This window comes from Heterodontus francisci, chromosome 14 (genome assembly GCF_036365525.1).
Source record: "Heterodontus francisci isolate sHetFra1 chromosome 14, sHetFra1.hap1, whole genome shotgun sequence".
Classification (NCBI taxonomy): domain Eukaryota; kingdom Metazoa; phylum Chordata; class Chondrichthyes; order Heterodontiformes; family Heterodontidae; genus Heterodontus; species Heterodontus francisci.
In genome coordinates this window covers 101,631,048-101,649,988 of record NC_090384.1, presented here as the reverse complement: position 1 = coordinate 101,649,988, position 18,941 = coordinate 101,631,048, and the positions used below count along the sequence as shown (strand labels likewise).

The 18,941-nt window shown below is 43.8% G+C and overlaps 1 protein-coding gene across 1 annotated transcript in view; it reads right to left on the bottom strand.

Moving 5' to 3' along the window:
- kiaa1549la (KIAA1549-like a) overlaps positions 1-18,941 on the bottom strand; it is a 348,851-nt gene that overhangs the window by 54,562 nt on the left and 275,348 nt on the right. The window contains exons 14-16 of the mRNA XM_068046635.1: positions 16,811-16,989; positions 8,201-8,421; positions 2,857-2,989 (exon numbers count right to left, since the gene is read on the bottom strand). Of these exons, the coding sequence (XP_067902736.1) occupies positions 2,857-2,989; positions 8,201-8,421; positions 16,811-16,989 (533 nt within the window). The remainder of the gene's footprint in view (positions 1-2,856; positions 2,990-8,200; positions 8,422-16,810; positions 16,990-18,941) is intronic.

The window sequence follows — 18,941 nt, the reverse complement described above, 5'->3', positions numbered from 1 at the left end:
AGGGGCATGGCTAGTTCTGGAGCACGTCTTCAGTACTACAGTTGGGATGTTGCCAGGCCCTTGGTCTTTGCAGTATCGAGTGCCTTCAGCTGTTTCTTGATATCACGTGGAGAAAATGGAATTGGCTGTAGACTGTTATCTGATGCTGGGGACCTCAGGAGGAGGCCAAGATGGATCATCCACTTGGCACTTCTGGCTGAAAATGGTTACAAATGCTTCAGCCTTGTCTTTGGCACTGACATGCTGGGCTCCCCCATCATTGAGGATGGGGATGTTTGTGGAGCCTCCTCCTCCTGTTAGTTATTTAATTGTCCAGGACCAAATTACCACTGGATGTGACAGCTTTGATCTGATCCATTGCTTATGGGATCGTTTAGCCCTGTCTATTGCATGCTGCTTCTGCTGTTTGGCATGCAAGTAGTCCTGTGTTGTAGCTTCACCAGACTGGCACCTCATTTTAGGTATGCTTGGTTTGGTTTTGCTCCTGGCATGCTGTGCTACACTCCTCAAGGAACCAGGGTTGGTCCCCTGGCTTGATAGTAATGGTAGAGTGAGGGATATGCCGGGTCATGAAGTTACAGATTGTGGTTGAATACAATTCTGCTGCTGATGGTTGAACATGCCTCATGGATGCCCAGTTTTGAGCTCACAAATCTGTTCTTGAATCTATCCCATTTAGCAGGGTGGTAGCGCCACTCAACACAATGGAGGTCGTCCTCAGCGTGAAAACATCTTCACAAGGATGGTGCAGTGGTGACTCTGACCAATACTGTCATGGGCAGATGCATCTTCGACAGGTAGATTTGTGAGGATGAGGTCAAGTAGGTTTTTCGCCTTTGTTGGTTCCCTCACTACCTGCTGCAGGCCCAGTCTGGCAGATATGTCCTCAGCATTTGGAAAGTCGTGATGCCACCGAGCCGCTCTTAGTAATGGGTATTGAAGTCACCCAGTTAGAGTACGGTTTGTGTCCTTGCTACCCTTATTGCTCCTTCCAAGTGGTGTGCAACACAGAGGAGCACTGATTCATCAGCTGAGGGAGAGCAGTAGGTAGTAATCAGCAGGAGGTTTCCTTGTCTATGTTTGACCTGATGCCATGAGATTTTATGGGGTCTGGAGTCAATGTTCAGAACTCCCAGGGCTACTCCCTCCCGACTGTATATCACTGTGCCACCCCCTCTGGTGTGTCTGTCCTGCAGGTGGGACGGGACATACCCAGGGATAGTGATGGAGGAGTCTGGGACATTGGTTGTAAAGTATGATTCAGTGAATGTGACTATGTCAGGTTTTTGCTTGACTAGTCTATAGGACAGCTCTCCATGTTTTGGCATATGTCCCCAGATGTTAGTGAGAAGGACTTTGCAGGGCCGACCAGTCCGGGTGTTGCTTCCGGTACCTAAGTCGATGCTGGGTGGTCCATCGGGTTTTATTCTTATTCAACTTTGCTGTAGTGGTTTGATAGAAATTGAGTGGCTTGGTAGGCCACTTCAGAAAGCAGTTAAGCAACCACATTGGTGTGGGTCTAGAGTCACATGTAGGCCAGACCAGATAAGAACAGCAGATTTCCTTCCCTAAAAGACATTGTTGAACCAGATGGGTTTTTATGACAATCGATGATAGTTTCACAGTCACCATTAGTGAGACCAACTTTCAATTCCAGAATTATTAATTAATTGAATTTAGATTCCCCAGCTGCCATGGTGGGATCTGAACCCATGGCTCTGGACCATCCAATTAGATCATGGCTAATCTACAGTGTAACTCCATTTATCTGCCTTTACCCACATCCCTATCGTGCTCAGATTATTTACCACTTTTTGTCGCCGCAAGGCCCAATCAATTGAAAATTTTATAATCTAGAATGTTTACAGCACAGAAAGAGGCCACTTAGCCCATCATGTTGGAGCCAGCCGAAAAACCCATTCTAATCCCACCTTCCAGCATTTGGTCCATAGCCCTGCAGATTATGGCACTTGAGGTGTATATACAGACTCCTTTCGAATGAGTTGAGGGTTTCTGCCTGAACCACCCTTTCAGGTAGTGGGTTCCAGACCCCATCACCCTCTGGGTGAAAAAACCTTTCTTCATCTCCCCTCTAATTTTTCTACCAATCACTTTAAATCTACGCCCCCTGGTCACGAACCTCTCTGCTAAGATAAATAAGCTCTTCACCTCCACTCTATCCAGGCCCCTCAAAACTTTGTACATTTCAATCAGATCCCCCCTCAGCCTTCTCTGTTCCAAGGAGAACAACCCCAGCCTATTCAATCTTTCCTCACAGCTGCATCTTTCCAGTCCTGGCAACATCCCCAAAAATTTCCTCTGTACCCTCTCTAGTGCAATTACATCCTTTCAGTAATGAGGTGACCAGAACTGCACACAATACTCAAGTTGTGGCCTAACCAATGATTTATACAGATTGATTGATTTTTGAGAGTGACTTTTGTACGGCAGGAGTATTAAGGGATATAGAACCAAGGATTTAAGATACAGACCAGCCGTGATCTAACGGAATGACGGAATAGGCTTGAGGGATTGAATAGCCTTCTCCAGATCCCATGCTCTGAGATCCAATCACACATGATAGCTGATGATCCACTGAGGTTGCAAGACAGCCATGAAAAAGAGCATGCATCAATACCACTCTTTGCACACTTGGTGGACTATACAGAGGGAGGAAGCACACAAAATGAGAGGGCCCCATCGTCTCTCTCTCTAAATGCGTCTCTGATTATCTGAGGTCAGGCCCAATATTTCTGCATTCAACAAATTAAAATGTGCCCGAATTCATTGCGAAAGAGCAGAGATTATGGTACAACAACTAAAAACAATGCTGTCAAAAAAAAAAATCAGACTTACATCATATCCACTGTTGCGAATGCCTCGGCGCGATCTCTCTCTCCTGACAAGAAGATCCATCTCTGTTCCTCCCGGACCCGGGCTGCTCAAAGACTGCCTGCTCCTATAAACAGTGTCCTTCGCCTGGGACTGCCTGCATGGAGTCCGAGATACATTCAAAAAAGAATTATTTGAATTGTAGCAAACACTCGAAGGAGGAGCATTGATAGCTGCAACAGACCGAATCACTTTGCCATTTGCTTCCGTATTGTTGAAATCAAGTGAAATGTGTAGCAAATTATTTCCACACGAGGGTAAATTGACAGGTGGAGTTCTACACTTAGAGCAAGTGCCACAGTATTGATGATCTTGTATCCCCTTTCTTTGCCTGCGCTCTTTGTTAGCCTAACTTCCTTCTCCGATATCAGAATAACTAAATCTACTTTAAACTCTTTACTTGGGCAGCAAGAAGATAAAGGGGGTGATCCAACTGAGGTGTTTAAGATAATTACAGGATTTGATATGGTAGACAGAGGGAAACTGGGCAGGATTTTTCCTGTGGGATTCTGAACACCACCATCAGGCTCAAATAGGAGTCGGAAGCCGCACTGTGAGAAACAGTCGGCCATTGTAATTTTCCCCGGGGCGGCCAATTAACGGCCAGAGGGCGGGCTTGCCGTCAAATTGAGGACATCAGGTGGGCTCTTGAAGCTGGAGGGCCAATCAGAGGCCTTTCCGCTTGAAAGGGGCAGCAAACTGTAACGAAAGTTAAGTAAGGGAGAAAATGTTTCAAAATGGGGGCACCCTCTCTCCAACGTATTTAAAGTTTAAATTAAAAAATGGGTTTTGCAGCCTGGGCTACCACTGTCAGGGATGGGGGGGGCCTCTATAGGGTGGCCCAAGGCTGTAGTTGAACCCAGGCAGGCAGGAAGGGCCTCTAGGCCCTGGTCTGCCACCGAGAGGCCTCCTCCACGCACCTAAACTCGCTCCCGCTACCTGCGGAAACGGGGAGGCCAAATGGAAAATCCCAGTCAGGGAACCGACGCACCAGCCAGCGGGGTTGTTTTTAGCTCCCACACACCTCCGGTCCCGGCCCCAGGGTGGCTAAAAATCAAGCCCACCATGGTGGGGGGAGTTCAGAACAAAGGGACATAAACTTTAAATTAGAGCCAGGCCATTCAGGGGCGATGTCATAGAGATACAGCACTGAAACAGGCCCTTTGGCCCACCAAGTCTGTGCCAACCAACAACCACCCATTTATACTAACCCTACAGTAATCCCATATTCCCTACCACCTACCTACACTAGGGGCAATTTATAATGGCCAATTTACCTATCAACCTGCAAGTCTTGTGGGAGGAAACCGGAGCACCCGGCGAAAACCCACGCGGTCACAGGGAGAACGTGCAAACTCCGCACAGGCAGTACCCAGAATCGAATCCGGGTCACTGGAGCTGTGAGGCTGCAGTGCTAACCACTGCGCCACTGTGCCGCCCAGGAAGCCCTTCTTCATACAAAGGGTAGTGGAAATCTGGAATTCTCTCCCCCAAAAAGGTTTTGATGCTCAATGGGTGGGTGGAGGGGAGGGGGAGGATCAATTGAAAATTTAAAAACTGAGATGTTAGCTTTTTGTTAGGTAAAGGTATTAACGGTATCAGAGCCAAGGGGGTGGAGTTAACGTAAGGGAGAAAGGAAGAAATTGTGCCTTTTACAGCATCAGCACAGCTTTTTTGAAGTTCAGTCACCGTTGAAATGTCGGAAATGCAGCAACCAATCTGTGCACAGCAAGATCCCACAAACAGCAAGTGATAATGACCAGATAATTTGTATTGGTTGAGGGATAAATACTGGCCAGGGCACCGGGGAGAACTCCAATGCTCTTCTTCCAAATAGTGCCATGAGATCTTTTACAGCCGCCTGAGAAGGAGACATGGCCTTAGTTTGACATCTCATCTGAGTGGATTTTCAAAAGGTCTTTGATAAGTTATCAAATAGTAGACTTATGACTAAGAACATGTGGAGTCAGGCGACAGGAAGTTAAATGGATAGCAAACTAGCGACAAAATAGAGAGTGAGGGTTAAAAGTAGGAACTCAGATTGGCTAAAAGTGGGAAATGGTGTCCCACAGGCATCGGTGGGACCACAACTGTTCCCAACTTAAATTAATGATTTGGACTTGGGAATTGGGAGTACAATTTTTTAATTTGCAGATGAAATCAAATTTGCTGCAGTTAATACAAAGGAAGAATGCAACAAAATTCAGAAATGCATTATTAAATTTTAATGTTTAATTGGCAAATAATTTCAATATAGATGAGTGTGAAGTGGTGTATTTTGATAAGAGGAATAAGGAGGCCACATACTGCTTGGATACTAGGGGGGAGATTTTAACTCACTCAAAACCCATTCACCTCGGTAGAGTTAAAATTGGACCCTAAGAGTCTGAATGGGCAGAGGAGCAAAGAGATTTCGGAGAACAAATATACATATCACTATAATTAATGACACAGGTTAATAATGCTATAAAATAGCAGATCAAACAGTCGGAAAATCAAATTCAAAAACAGAGAAGTTAGGTTAAAGTTGTATTGAACCTTGGTTAGACCACAGTTAGAGTGTTGTGCACAATTCTAGTCTCCATAGAACCATAAAAAGATTACGGCACAGAAGGAGGCCATTCAGCCCATCGTGTCTGTGCCAGCCGAAATAACTAGCCTCCCAATCTAAGCCCACCTTCCAGAACCTGGACCATAGCTTTGCAGGTTACAGCACTTCAGGTGCATGTCCAGGTACCTTTTAAAAGAACTGAAGGTTTCTGCCTCCACCACCATTCCTGGCAGTGAATTCCAGACACCCACCACCCTTTGGGTGAAAAGGTTTTCCCCATTTCCCCTCTAATCCTTCTACCAATCACCTTAAATCTGTGATCTTAAATGAAAAGGATATGGAGGCACTGGAGAGGTTGCAAAAAAGATTCACAAGAATGTTATCAGAACTGAGAGGATCTGGTTATCAAGTAAGGCTGAACAGGCTGGGACTCTTTGCTCTAGAAAAGGCTGAGGGGTGTCCTGATAAAGATCCTTAAGATAATGAAAGGGTTTGAAAGGATAGATGTAGAGAAAAGGTTCCACTTGTGGGAGAGGACAGAACTGGAGGTTATAAAATTGACATAGTCAATAATAAATCCAATAGGTAATTTAGGGAAAACTTCTTTACCCAGAGAGTGGTTAGAATGTCGAACTCACTACCACAAGGAGTAGTTAAGGAGAATACTATAGATGCATTTGAGAAGAAGCTCAATAAACACATTCGGGAGAAAGACATAGGCGAATTTTCTGATAAGGTGGAAGGAGGCTCAGAGGAGCAGTATGTGACCTCTTTATTCCTTCTTTTGAATTCTATTCCCCTGCTGTTTGATCTGTTATTTTATGGCCTTACTAACCTGCAATGCTAATTTTACTGATACATATATTTGGAGCATAAATACTGGCACGGAGCACTTGGGCCAAATGGTCTGTTTCTGTGCTGTCGACTCGATGTAACTGGATGTAAAGGTGGCACCGCTGACGGTGTGGCACTCCCACAGAATTGCACTGCAGCATCAGCCATGTGATCAAGTCACTGGAGTGGAACTTTTACCCACAACCTGCTGACTCCGAAACGAGAGTTCTACCCACTGAGCCACAGCTGGCACCCCTTAACATTGAGACTGGAGACAGTTTCCCTTTATTTACTCTATTTAAACCATTCACCTCTTAACCCTGTCTGCTCTGAGAACAGCCCCAGCTTCTCCATTCTCCATGTAACTGAAGTCCTTCATCCCTGACACCATTCTAGTAAAAAAAAAAGCAATGAAATACTTGGGCTATCTCAGGTCAAGGCAGAACAGATTGCATCAAGATACTGGGATGAAACTTGTGTTATCCATGTAAAGAGGAAGAAACTTGAAATACTTTTGAAATTGAAGTCTGTTGGCTGTATGCGATTAAAAGTACTTTCAATATCTCAAAGATGAGTCTCGAAAGTTTTTCCAATCTTCTCATCCTTAGATTGTGTCATTTCAGCTAAACCTCATCTCAGTTCACTGATTTACAGATGTTCTACTTTGACTCGAGGCAGCTTTTAATTCTCCACTCCTGTCAAAGCGATTTATAAGATGTCAGTCTAGCTAATGTCATGAATTTCTGCTATTACAGTTGGAGGCAGAGATACTTCTGTCAACATCTTATCTCACAGAGTTGGAATATCGTGAACACTATGTCTATATGTTAGGTAATGCAAGCTGTTCACTAGTCTTCCCAAACCACCCGATTGCCCAAAAAAAACTGATTTCAAATAACTTTCATTTAGGAAAAAAGAGGAGTATTTTATGGACAAGATAACTAGGACCCATTATGTCAGATGTAAGCTGTGGTTCAGTGGGTGGTACTCTTGCCTCTGAGTCAACAAGGTCAAGTTCCATTCCAGAGACTTGAGCACAAAATCTAGGCAACATTTTCAGTGCTGCACTGTCGTCTATGCCATCTTTCAGATGAGATATTAAATTGAGGCCCTGTTTACCCCCTCAGGAGAACATAAAAGATACCAGGGCACTATTCTGAAGAAGGATAGTTATCCCCGGTGTCCTGTCCCATAATTATCTCTCAATCAACATCACCGAAAAACAGACGATCTGATCATTATCGCACTGCTGTTCGTGGGAGCTTTCTGTGCACAAATGGGAGGGTACGTTTCCAACATTGCAACGGTGACTACACTTCAGAAATACTTTATTGGTCAAAAAGCACTTTTGGGCATGCTGAGATCATGAAAAGTGCTATATAAATGCAGGCTCTTTCTTTCTTTCTTCATCAGTTCTTCCGCTGAAGGATCGCTGTGTGTGATTTCAAGAACATCCTGAAGTTCATTGGACTAAAGGCTAGAAATTACTATCAGTGATTTGAGCAACTACTTATTTTGCTGGTCTAACATTGTGCTGTTGACTATTTTAATACAATGGTAAACTTGTTTTAAGTAGGTTGATAACTTCTTTAAAATTGAATACAAAGGAATTTCTTGTCAGTGTGTCAAGCAATATATAGAATCATATAATGATACAGTGCAGAGGAGGCCATTTAGCCCACTATGCCTGTGCCAGCCCTTTGAAAGAGCTATCAAGTTAGTCCACTCCCTTGCTTTATCTCCATAGCTGTGAATCGTTTTCCCTTCAAGCTTTTATCCACTTCTCTTTCAAATGTTATTCCTGCATCTGCTTCCACCGCACTTCCAGATTTAAAAGGGTTAATGTTAATGGTTCAAATGATTGGACAACTCATTAGATTTGCCACCCTCCCAAGCTCTTATCGAGTACTACATTGTTCTTACCTGTTTCTAGATTCAGTGAATGTGGAGGGCACCTGGGTTTCAGCTTCCAAAACACGACTGATTTCCATTTGTCCTTTCTCATACATTTTCCTCTGCTTCTCCATCATAGACTGATTATTTTCCACTTCAGGGAAATCGTAATAACCTTTCCTCTTTGCTTTCAGGCGTAGTTTGTTCCGATAATGCTCAATATCGGATTTCTGTTTCAGGGCCTTGTTTACCTGTTGGAGAGAGAGACACGCATTCGTTCAAAGCAATCAGCTTTTTCCCAGGTTCCCTGTGCTTAGTTGCTGCAGTAAAACACAACCTGTGTGTGTGGTATAAAATCTACTGGACCCAATCGTGCTGGGAAAATAACGGTGTGTTAATGATCTGCACCATTATTAACGGGTGAATCGACCTGTCATTTCAGGGGTTGAAGAGATATGGCATGAGATGCAAAACCTGCTGGCTTATTTACATTGTTCCACTGTTTGTTTTGCAGAATCAGCATCTCGCCCTTAGTCTCCCTGTGACTGTACAACTTCTGTTTTGCACATTAATCGTCCATTAAACTCACTGCAAAAAGTTAAGGTTCATAATTAATGAAGTAGCCTTTTAATGGTGTGATCATTGTTAATGCAATGTCAATCAACCTCTCAGCCCAGAAAGGGAACGATTTAAACTTTCGAATCTCATTCATACAGATAGCAAATTATTGTTAGAGATTTTTAAATCTAAAAATATTCTTACTTTTCCTTACTGTCTCTTTTTCCTCTTTCTCCTTATTCAATCTTTCTTCTCACTTTATTTCTCTTTCTAGACTTGATTTGACTCTAATTCATCCAATTTTCTTCTTTGTCTTTCCTCTCCGTCTTTCTCCATCCTTAATTCTCATTGGTTACGGAGATAGACTGTTGGTGCTGTCGTTCACTGAGGTCCCAGATGCCCCATTGTCCTTACAGGGCAAATTATATTCCAGCTGAAGGGTGCAGGAAAATTTCTAACTAATGTTGTACCCTCCAAGATGCCTGATCATGCAAGATTTAGCCCATTATATCACCATCCTACATACATTAGCAGTAGACCAGATGCCAAGCCTCAATGTTGACCACTATTCATGACCAACTGACTCCAGACCCACAGCAATGTAGTTGACTCTCAGCTGCTCTCTGAAATGGCCCAGCAAGTCACTCAGTTGTATCAAACCACTGCAGAAAAAAAACACCGTGGGTGCACTTACACCACATGAAGCAGTTCAAGAAGGTGGCTCACTACCTTCTCAATAAATAAAAACAGAAAGTTCTGGAAATGCTCAGCAGGTCAGGTAGCTTCTGTGGAGAGAGAAGCAGAGTTAACGTTTCAGGTCACTGACCTTTCATCACCTTTTATTACCTTCTCAATAAATGCCGTCCTTGCCAATGATGCTCACATCCCAAGAAAGAATTTTTAAAAAGCACTTCCTCAGTACTGCTCTGGAATTGTCAGGGCTAGATTATGACCTGACATCAGAAGAGTAGGACTTCAATCCCAGAGAAGAGTGCTCCCAACTGAGCCCAAGTTGGCACTGTAATGTGTGAGTGTTCACATAACAAAAAATTGGCTTGCATTTTTTTTTAATTCATTGATGAGATGAGGACCTTGCTGGCAATTATTAACCATCCCTAATTGCCCTTGTGAGTTGCCATCTTGAACTGCTGCAGTCCATCATAGCAGTTTTCACAAAACTGAAAGACTTATTGAACAAACTGAATTTAAATTTCACAGCTGCACAGAAACACATGTTGTCGGGTTATTAGGCCAGACTTCGGGATTACTAGCTCACTAACATAGCCACAATGCTACTGTATCCAACAACATACAGCTGTTACACACAGCGTATCATGTGTTGTTATAAATACAAAACAACTTCATAAAAATCTAGCTTCTTTCAATTTGGAGCCTGAAGCTTACAAGCAATTGACTGATCTCTGGAAATTGAAATGGCTTGGATTCACACAGCATGTACTTAAGAATTAACCTTGAAAGGACAGGTCAGGTAAGTAGTTAAAACACTGCAACTATGCTGTCAACATCAGGCTACCTGGCAGCAATACCACGGAAGGACAACCAGCAATAGTTCATACATGGAATGGAGTGCAGACTCTTAAATGACTGGGTTTGATTAACTATCACAGAGGGGTCAGTTTGCCTTTTATAAATCCTGTGCATCATGTAACACAGATTTACGATGGCACAATTAGAAGACTGCCCCACTGCTCACAGACTGTAACAAAAGCCTGTTAGGTTTTAGGAATAACAATGCTAAAAGAAATGAAAAACATCTGGCAACCAGTAATACACAAAGTGACTCCAATGACAATCAACCGAGACTCGTCCAAACAACATCTGTATTTCGCCAGCACCCAGCGAGGACTTAAATGAAAGCAACTGCCCAAATAAGATTCTGCTTTTTATTAAAAAAAGAGAAAGCTGCTGATTAAGCTCCAACCGAAACATTCTTAGTTTCTTCACACAGTGGATTGATGCTTCTTCCCCACATAATAAATAATGAATCTACAACAATTCCAAAAGGCTCAGGTGGAAAATTCTGCAGAAGAGATTGCGAGTGGTATTGAATATATTTCGTCCCCTTCACTTTACGATCAGCTCTGCCTGAACTGGGGGAAGAAAGCTGCCAGCAATAATTCAAATCAATGTTGCTGTTATTCTGCCTGATAACTGAAGGCTTTAAAATTTATAAAGCGTTTTGCTGTAAGCACCAGTCACATTAGCACAGCTGCACCGTAATTCTCTTTTAAAGAAGGTACTTGCTGACTAATTTTCACTCCAATGAGAAATCCTGCAAATTTACTGCCAGAACACATGGCTGTTCATGCTTGCACTGTCAGCAAGAACTTGTATTTATACAGCACTTTATCATGTGGCAGCTGTGGCTCAGTGGATAGCACTCTCACCTGAGTCAGAAGTCTGTGGGTTCAGTTTAAACTGGCATTTCCAGGGGAGTGCAGCAGTGGCAAAGGTGCCATCTTTTTGTTGAGACATCAAATTGAGGCCCTAGCTGCCCTCTCAGGCGGATATAAAAGATGCTACAGTGCTATTTTGAAGAAGAGCTGGGGAATTCTCCCAAATGTCCTGATCAATACTTATCATTCCAGCAACACCACTAATAGACGATTATCTGACCATTATCTCATTGCTGCTTGTGGGAGCTTGCTGTGCACAAATTGGCTGCCACGGTTCCTACATTACGACAATGACTACACTTCAAAAGTACTTCATTGGCTGTGAAGAATTTTGGGTTGTCCTAAGGTTGTGTGTAGGAACGTAAGTTCTTTCTTCATCCTCAAGATTTTACAAAGTTCCTCCAATGCAGTCACTGTTTCATGCTGGCAAGTGTGGCAGACATTTTTCACCCAGTCGGGTGCTGCAAATGTCCAAAGCTGTGCCTGCACTGGTGCAGTACTTGCATTGGAGGTGGTACAGCAAAGGTTCACTAAATTGGTCCCTGGGTTGAGGGGGTTATCCTATGCTGCACCGTCATAGGAGACATCTTTCACCTCACATAGATGTGTCAGCCATGGCTCAGCTGCTGTAGTCTTTATTCTGAGTCAAAACGTTGTGGGTTCAAGCCCCACGTTGAAGATTTGCAGTCTGACACTCCCAGTGCAGTGATGAGGGAGCGCTACACTGTCACAGGTGCTGTCCTTCGGATGACACTGAGGGCCTGTCTACCCTCTCGGGTGGATACAAAATATTCGAGCACAGCAAGCTTTTTCTTTCTTTCTCAATCCAGTTCCGTGACAATAAAGTAGTCAATATAACACACAGTGAAAGTGAAAAATGAGCAGTAATGGATCAACTGCCTATTGTCCCGTCTTCCTTCCCATTGGTGTGCAACGGTCAGTCGATTTGATACTGCCCATTTTCCATTACTTCCATGATTTAAAAAGACCCTTAAAGAGTCAAAAGGACAATAAAAACATATTTAACACCAACATCCATTGTTAAATTCCAACACCCTTGCCCTTCCCCATTTGCTGCAGCACCTGTTAACTCTGGTGCCCTGTTAAAGCAGAGGGATGGAGACAAAGTATTAATGCAGAATTTAGCTTGTCCTTGCTAATATATATTTTAGCCACAATGAGAAGAGTGTGCTCCAGAGCAACAGGGTGTTATTTTAAATTCAGTAAAGTTCCAACTCTTCCAAACCTATTGAGACAGGGCGGTAAAGGAGTGAAAGACCTGGCTGATGGCCAAAGAAATCTGCCATTCAAACACAATTCACTTCAGGAAAGAAAGACAGCCAGGGCCGGAGAGACAGAGGAACATAGGAAGATAGGAACAGGAGTAGGCCATTCAGCCCCTCAAGCCTGTCCCGCCATTCAATGAGATCATGGCAGATCCGCGGCCTAACTCCATATACCTGCCTTTGGCCCATATCCCTTAATATCTTTGCTTAACAAAAATCTATCGATCTCAGATTTAAAATTAACAACTGTTCTAGCTTCAACTGCTGTTTGTGGGAGAGAGTTGCAAACCTCTACCACCCTTTGCATGAAGAAGTGCTTCCTAACATCTCTCCTGAACGGTCTGGTCCTAATGTTTACACTATGCCCCCTAGTTTTAGAATCTCCAACCAGTAGAAATAGTTTATCTTTATCTAGCCTGTCTTTTCCTGTTAATATCTTGAAGATTTCAATAAGATCACCCCTTAACCTTCTAAATTCCAGCGAAAACAGGCCTAATTTGTGTAATCTCTCCTCGTAACTTAACCCCTGTAGTCCAGGTATCATTCTTATAAACCTACATTGCACTCCCTCCAAGGTCAATATATCCTTCCTAAGGTGTGGTGCCCAGAACTGCTCACAGTACTCCAAGTGGGGTCTAACCAGGGTTTTGTACAGCTGCAGCATAACCTCTGTGTCTTTGTACTCCAATCTTCTAGATATAAAGGCTAGCATTCCATTAGCCTTTTTGATTATTTTCTGCACTTGCTCGTGGCATTTTAAAGATCTATGCACCTGAACCCCCAAGTCTCTTTGGACATCCACTGTACTTAACCTCTTCCCATTTAGAAAGTACCCTGCTCGATCCTTTTTTGGTCCAAAATGGATAACCTCACACTTGCCCACATTGAAATCCATCTGCCACAGTTTTTCCCACTCACCTAGTCTGTCAATATCTCTTTGCAATTTTATTCTATCATCTAGACTGTCTGCAATGCCGCCTAACTTTGTATCATCAGCAAATTTGGATATATGACTTACTATGCCATCATCCAAGTCGTTAATGAATAATGTGAATAATTGAGGCCCCAACACAGATCCCTGCGGGACACCACTAGTCACATCCTGCCAATCAGAGTACTTACCCATTATCCCCACTCTCTGTCACCTACCACTCAACCAACTTCCTAACCATGTCAATAATTTGCCCTCAACTCCATGGGCTTCTACCTTAGTTAACAGTCTCTTATGTGGGACTTTATCAAATGCCTTCTGGAAGTCCATATAAATAACATCCATAGACATTCCCCTGTCCACTACCTTAGTCATCTCTTCAAAAAATTCAATGAGATTTGTCAGGCATGACCTTCCCATCATGAATCCATGCTGGCTGTCCCTGATTAACTGAAATGTTTCTAGGTATTCAGTCACCCTATCCTTGATTACAGACTCCAGCAACTTGCCCACCACAGATGTCAGGCTAACTGGTCTGTAATTCCCTTGGTTCCCCCTTCTTAAAAAGCAGAGTGACATGTGCAACTTTTCAATCCAGAGGGACCACTCCTGAGAGACAGATAGAGAAATGAAAGCAGACAGACAGACAGAGAGAAGAGCCATACAGAGATAGAAACAGAGAAAACCTAGGGGAGCGAGAAAGAGCAGAGAGATGCACACAAACTTAGAAAAAGGAGACAGCAATGGAGAGAGATAGAGTGAGGCAAAGAAACAGCAGGAGAACACAAACAAACCAAGAAAGAGATAGCAATAGATAAAAAGTGAGGGAAAGACACTAGAGACACACACACATTTAGAAAGAGGAGAGAGACCGTGACAGAGAGAGAGAGAGACAGAGACAGACGAAAAAAACAGACGGACAGAAAATGGCAGTCAGAAAGAGCCAATATTTCTACTTAATATTTAACTAGCAGTCCAAAATAGCATTTCACAGCAGATAAAAAGCCAGTGACTCATTGCTCCAATGCACAGTTTGCCAGCACCTAAGGACAACAAAAGAAATTCACATCTCTCAGTAACTACGCTTGAAGCAATCGTGACTCATGCATGCTGGAACAGCCTATCAAGTGAGCGCATAGTCAAAATAATATTTCTGGAAACACCTGGTAATTCATTCATTGACATAAATTCTTAGTCTTTTTAAATTGTTCATGGGATGTGAGCATCTTGCACTGACTCTGTCTACTTCTATCACTTTCTCTATCCCCTTACACATCCATTTGATGTCAGCCATGGCTTATTGGGTAGCACGTTTGATCAAAGTTAGGAGTTTTTTTTATTCATTCATGAGATATGGGTGTCACTGGCCAGGCCAGCATTTATTGCCCATCCCTAATTGCCCTTGAGAAGGTGGTGGTGAGCTGCCTTCTTGAACTGCTGCAGTCCATGTGGGGTAGGTACACCCAGAGTGCTGTTAGGGAGGGAGTTCCAGAATTTTGACCCACCGACAGTGAAGGAACGTTGATATAGTTCCAAGTCAGGATGGTGTGTGGCTTGGAGGGGAACTTGCAGATGGTGGTGTTCCCATGCATTTGCTGCCCTTGTCCTTTGAGGTGGTAGAGGTTACAGGTTTGGAAGGTGCTGTCGAAGGAGCCTTGGTGCATTGCTGCAGCGCATCTTGTAGATGGTACACACAGCTGCCACTGTGCATCGGTGGTGGAGGGAGTGAATGTTTGTAGATGGGGTGCCTATCAAACGGGCTGCTTTGTCCTGGATAGTGTTGAGCATCTTGTGTGTTGGTAGAGCTGCACCCATCCAGGCAAGTGAGTTCCATCACACTCCTGACTTGTGCCTTGTAGATGCTGGACAGGCTTTGGGGAGACAGGAGGTGAGTTACTCACCGCAAGATTCCTAGCCTCTGACCTGCTCTTGTAGCCACAGTGTTTATATGGCTACTCCAGTTCAACTTCTAGTCAATGGTAACTCCCAGGATGTTGATATTGGGAGATTCAGCGATGGTAATGCCGTTGAATGGCAAGGGGAGATGGTTAGATTCTCTCTTGGTGGAGATGGTCATTGCTTGGCCCTTGTGTGGCATGAATGTTTCTTACCACTTATCAGCCCAAGCCTGGATATTGTCCAGGACTTGCTGCATTTCTACACAGACTGCTTCAGTCTCTGAGGAGTCGCGAATGGTGCTGAACATTGTGCAATCATCAGCAAACATCTCCATTTCTGACCTTATGATTGAAGGAAGGTCATTGATGAAGCAGCTGAAGATGTTTGGGCCTAGGACACTACCCTGAGGAACTCCTGCAGCGATGTCCTGGAGCTCAGATGATTGACCTCCAACAACCACAACCATCTTCCTTTGTGCTAGGTATGACTCCAACCAGTGGAGAGTTTTCCCCGATTCCCATTGACACCAGTTTTGCCAGGGCTCCTTGATGCCATACTTGGTCAAATGCTGCCTTGATGTCAAGGACAGTTACACTCACCTCACCTCTTGAGTTTAGCTCTTTTGTCCATGTTTGAACCAAGGCTGTAATGAGGTCAGGAGCTGAATGGCCCTGGCGGAACCCAAGCTAAGCGTCATTAAGCAGGTTGTTGCTAAGTAAGTGCCACTTGATAGCACTGTTGATGACACCTTTCATCACTTCACTGATGATTGAGTGTAGACTGATGGGGCGGTGATTGGCCAGGTTGGACTTGTCCTGCTTTTTGTGTACATGACACACCTGGGCAATTTTCCACATTGTCGGGTAGATGCCAGTGTTGTAGCTATACTGGAATAGCTTGGCTAGGGGCGCAACAAGGTAGGCAGGTTATGGGTTCAAGTGCCCATCCTGTTCTTCGTACTTGCTGTGTCAGCAAGAATGTGCATTTATATAGCACCCTATCGTGTGTTAGCCTTGGCTCATTGGATAGCACTCTCACCTCAGAGTCTGAAGGACATGGCTTGAAGTCCTATCCTAGAAACTTCAGCACAAAATCTAGGCTGACACTTCCATTGTGCTACTGAAGGAGTGCCACACTATCTGAAGTAATGGTCTTCTGGATGAGACATTAAACTGAGGGCTGCTCCACCATTTTGTTAGCTGTGGTAGCTCTGTCTCTTTATTTCAATTCCTGTCCTTTCCCCATATCTTTGATGACCTTCTCAAGTAACTATCCATCTCCTTTTCAAACACCTCCTGTATCCATGGCCTGCTGGGATAGGGCATTCCCTATTCTCACAATTCCTTTGCGTGTAGAGATTTTCTGGAAAGACTTTCAACTGGCCTAACTCAAATTCTCAGAATACACCTGCATGTTCTAGATTCTTCTGTTACACTGACGCTTTGTTCCTTGGTTATCTTATTAGGGGAAAGGATATTTGAAATGTCTCTTGCAGAGTGAATTCTTGTCAAGCACCTTTCTCAAAGGCAAAAAAGACCATCGTGCTTACCTCTCCATTGACCGCCATTGTCTCTGGACTCCTTTGGGAGCCAGGGTAACCAGGATGTGCCGTCAGAGGCTTGATCGAGAGAAGTTGAACGGACCCCGAGGACGTGTCGAATGGATCATCTGACGTCTTGGAGACATGCTCGAACAGCGTGACACTCTCCTCCTCATCGCTGACGGGTGCTGAAGCACATTGCATAATGAATGTCAGGTCATAGCACAGCGAAATACAAAAATATTTATGAGGGCAGGAGACGAGACTCCCCAATAAGTCACTCACTCAGGATTTCTCCCCTTCTAAAAAAGAATAAGCAAAGGAAACACATCCAAATGTTCTTGTGACTTGGAACTATATCACCACTCCATCACTGTTGCTGGGTCAAAATCCTGAAACTCCCTTCCTAACAGCACTGTGGGTGTACGAACACCACATAGACTGTAGCAGTTCAAGAAGGCAGCTCACCACCACCTTCTTCAGGAGTAATTAGGGATGTGCAATAAATGCTGGCCTAGCCAATGACACCCACAACCCACGAATGAAAAAAAATCCACTGTTAACATTAGAGAAATTGTGTTTCATTTACTCATTCAAGAAAATAATTCAACATATGTTGATAAGGTGAGATAAAGTCACATGGGAGGAGGCTCATGTGGAACATGAACACCAGCATGAACTTGATGGGCCGAATGGCCAGTTTCTGTGCTGTAAATTCTGTGTAACATGCCTGTTCATTTATGACAGGAAAAGGAAACGACTTTTTTTTTTAATGCAAATCAATTGCTGTACATATGCGATGACTACATGGTCTGTTGTCACTGTCCTACTATGATGGAAGTGTACTGCATGGCAGAAATTTATGTCAGTGAAGTTATTGTACAAATATTTTGCTTCAAGCGAGTTTAATAATGGCGGGAGGAATCTGATCTGACTGCATTAAGCATTCATTGAGTAACATCACTGAGGCTAACGTCTACCCTGGACATTTCCTGGGACAAGTGATTATCTGTGCGGGGGAGGGTGGAAAACCAGAGACTGCGTGTTTAAACACTGAAGAATGCACAGGGACTCAGTGATGACTGCGTTAATGGTAAGGCAGTTGACTGACAGCTTGAATTGCTGCATTCTGTAAGGATCTCCCATTTGACACATTCCTGAGCTACCTGTCTCATCAACAGCACTGCAAGCCAAAAAGTAATCAATAACTCCGCATCCATATTGACTGACTGTCAGACTTACAATCAATGCCACCCGATCAAACTTCTTAACTATAAGAAACATTTCTGCTTCGAATGAAAAACCCGACACGCTTCCAATTTTAAACAAGAATTAACAAATATCACAGAGAGTGCACCATAAAACATTATCAACCATTAAGAAGATTTGCAAAGATGATTTGAGCTAGGTCCCCACTTGTACTGCCTTTATTTTTGTTTTAATTCTTTCATGGGAACTGGGTGTCACTGGCAAGGTCAGCATTTATTGCCCATCCCTAATTGCCCTTGAGAAGGTGGTAGTGAGCTGCTTTCTTGAACCGCTGCAGTCCTTGTGATGTAAGTACACCCACACTTGGGGAGGGAGTTCCATATCCCACACTCATCAGTAATCTAACACCACAAAGCCCAGAGACCATTTGGGGCATCTTATAACAATGCAGTGAAATATTTTCATTGCTACTTGTATAATGGAGCTCAACAAAAGCCCTGCCATGCATGTCCTAGATGTCCCATTTACTGCTATCTATCATCTACCAAGTGGCAATCATGGCTCAGTGTTAGCACTTTCCCCTCTGAGGCAGGACGTTGTGGATTCAAGCCTATACTGCTGTTCATGCTTGTGCCGTTAGCAGAAACATGCATTAATTCAGCATCTTATCAAGTGTTAGGCATAGCTCAGTGCATAGCACTCTCTGCGGCAGAAGATTTTGGGTTCAAGTCCTGCTCAGGGACTTGCACCCAAAATCTAGGCTGGCACCTCCCAATGCAGTACTGAGGGAACGCTGCACTGTCGAAGGTGCTGTTTTCAGATGAGACATTAAGCCAAGGCCCCCTCTGCCCTGTCAGGTGCATGGGGACTTGATGGGCACCCCATTCACCACCTTAAACATTCATTCCCTGCACCACCGAAGCACTGTGGC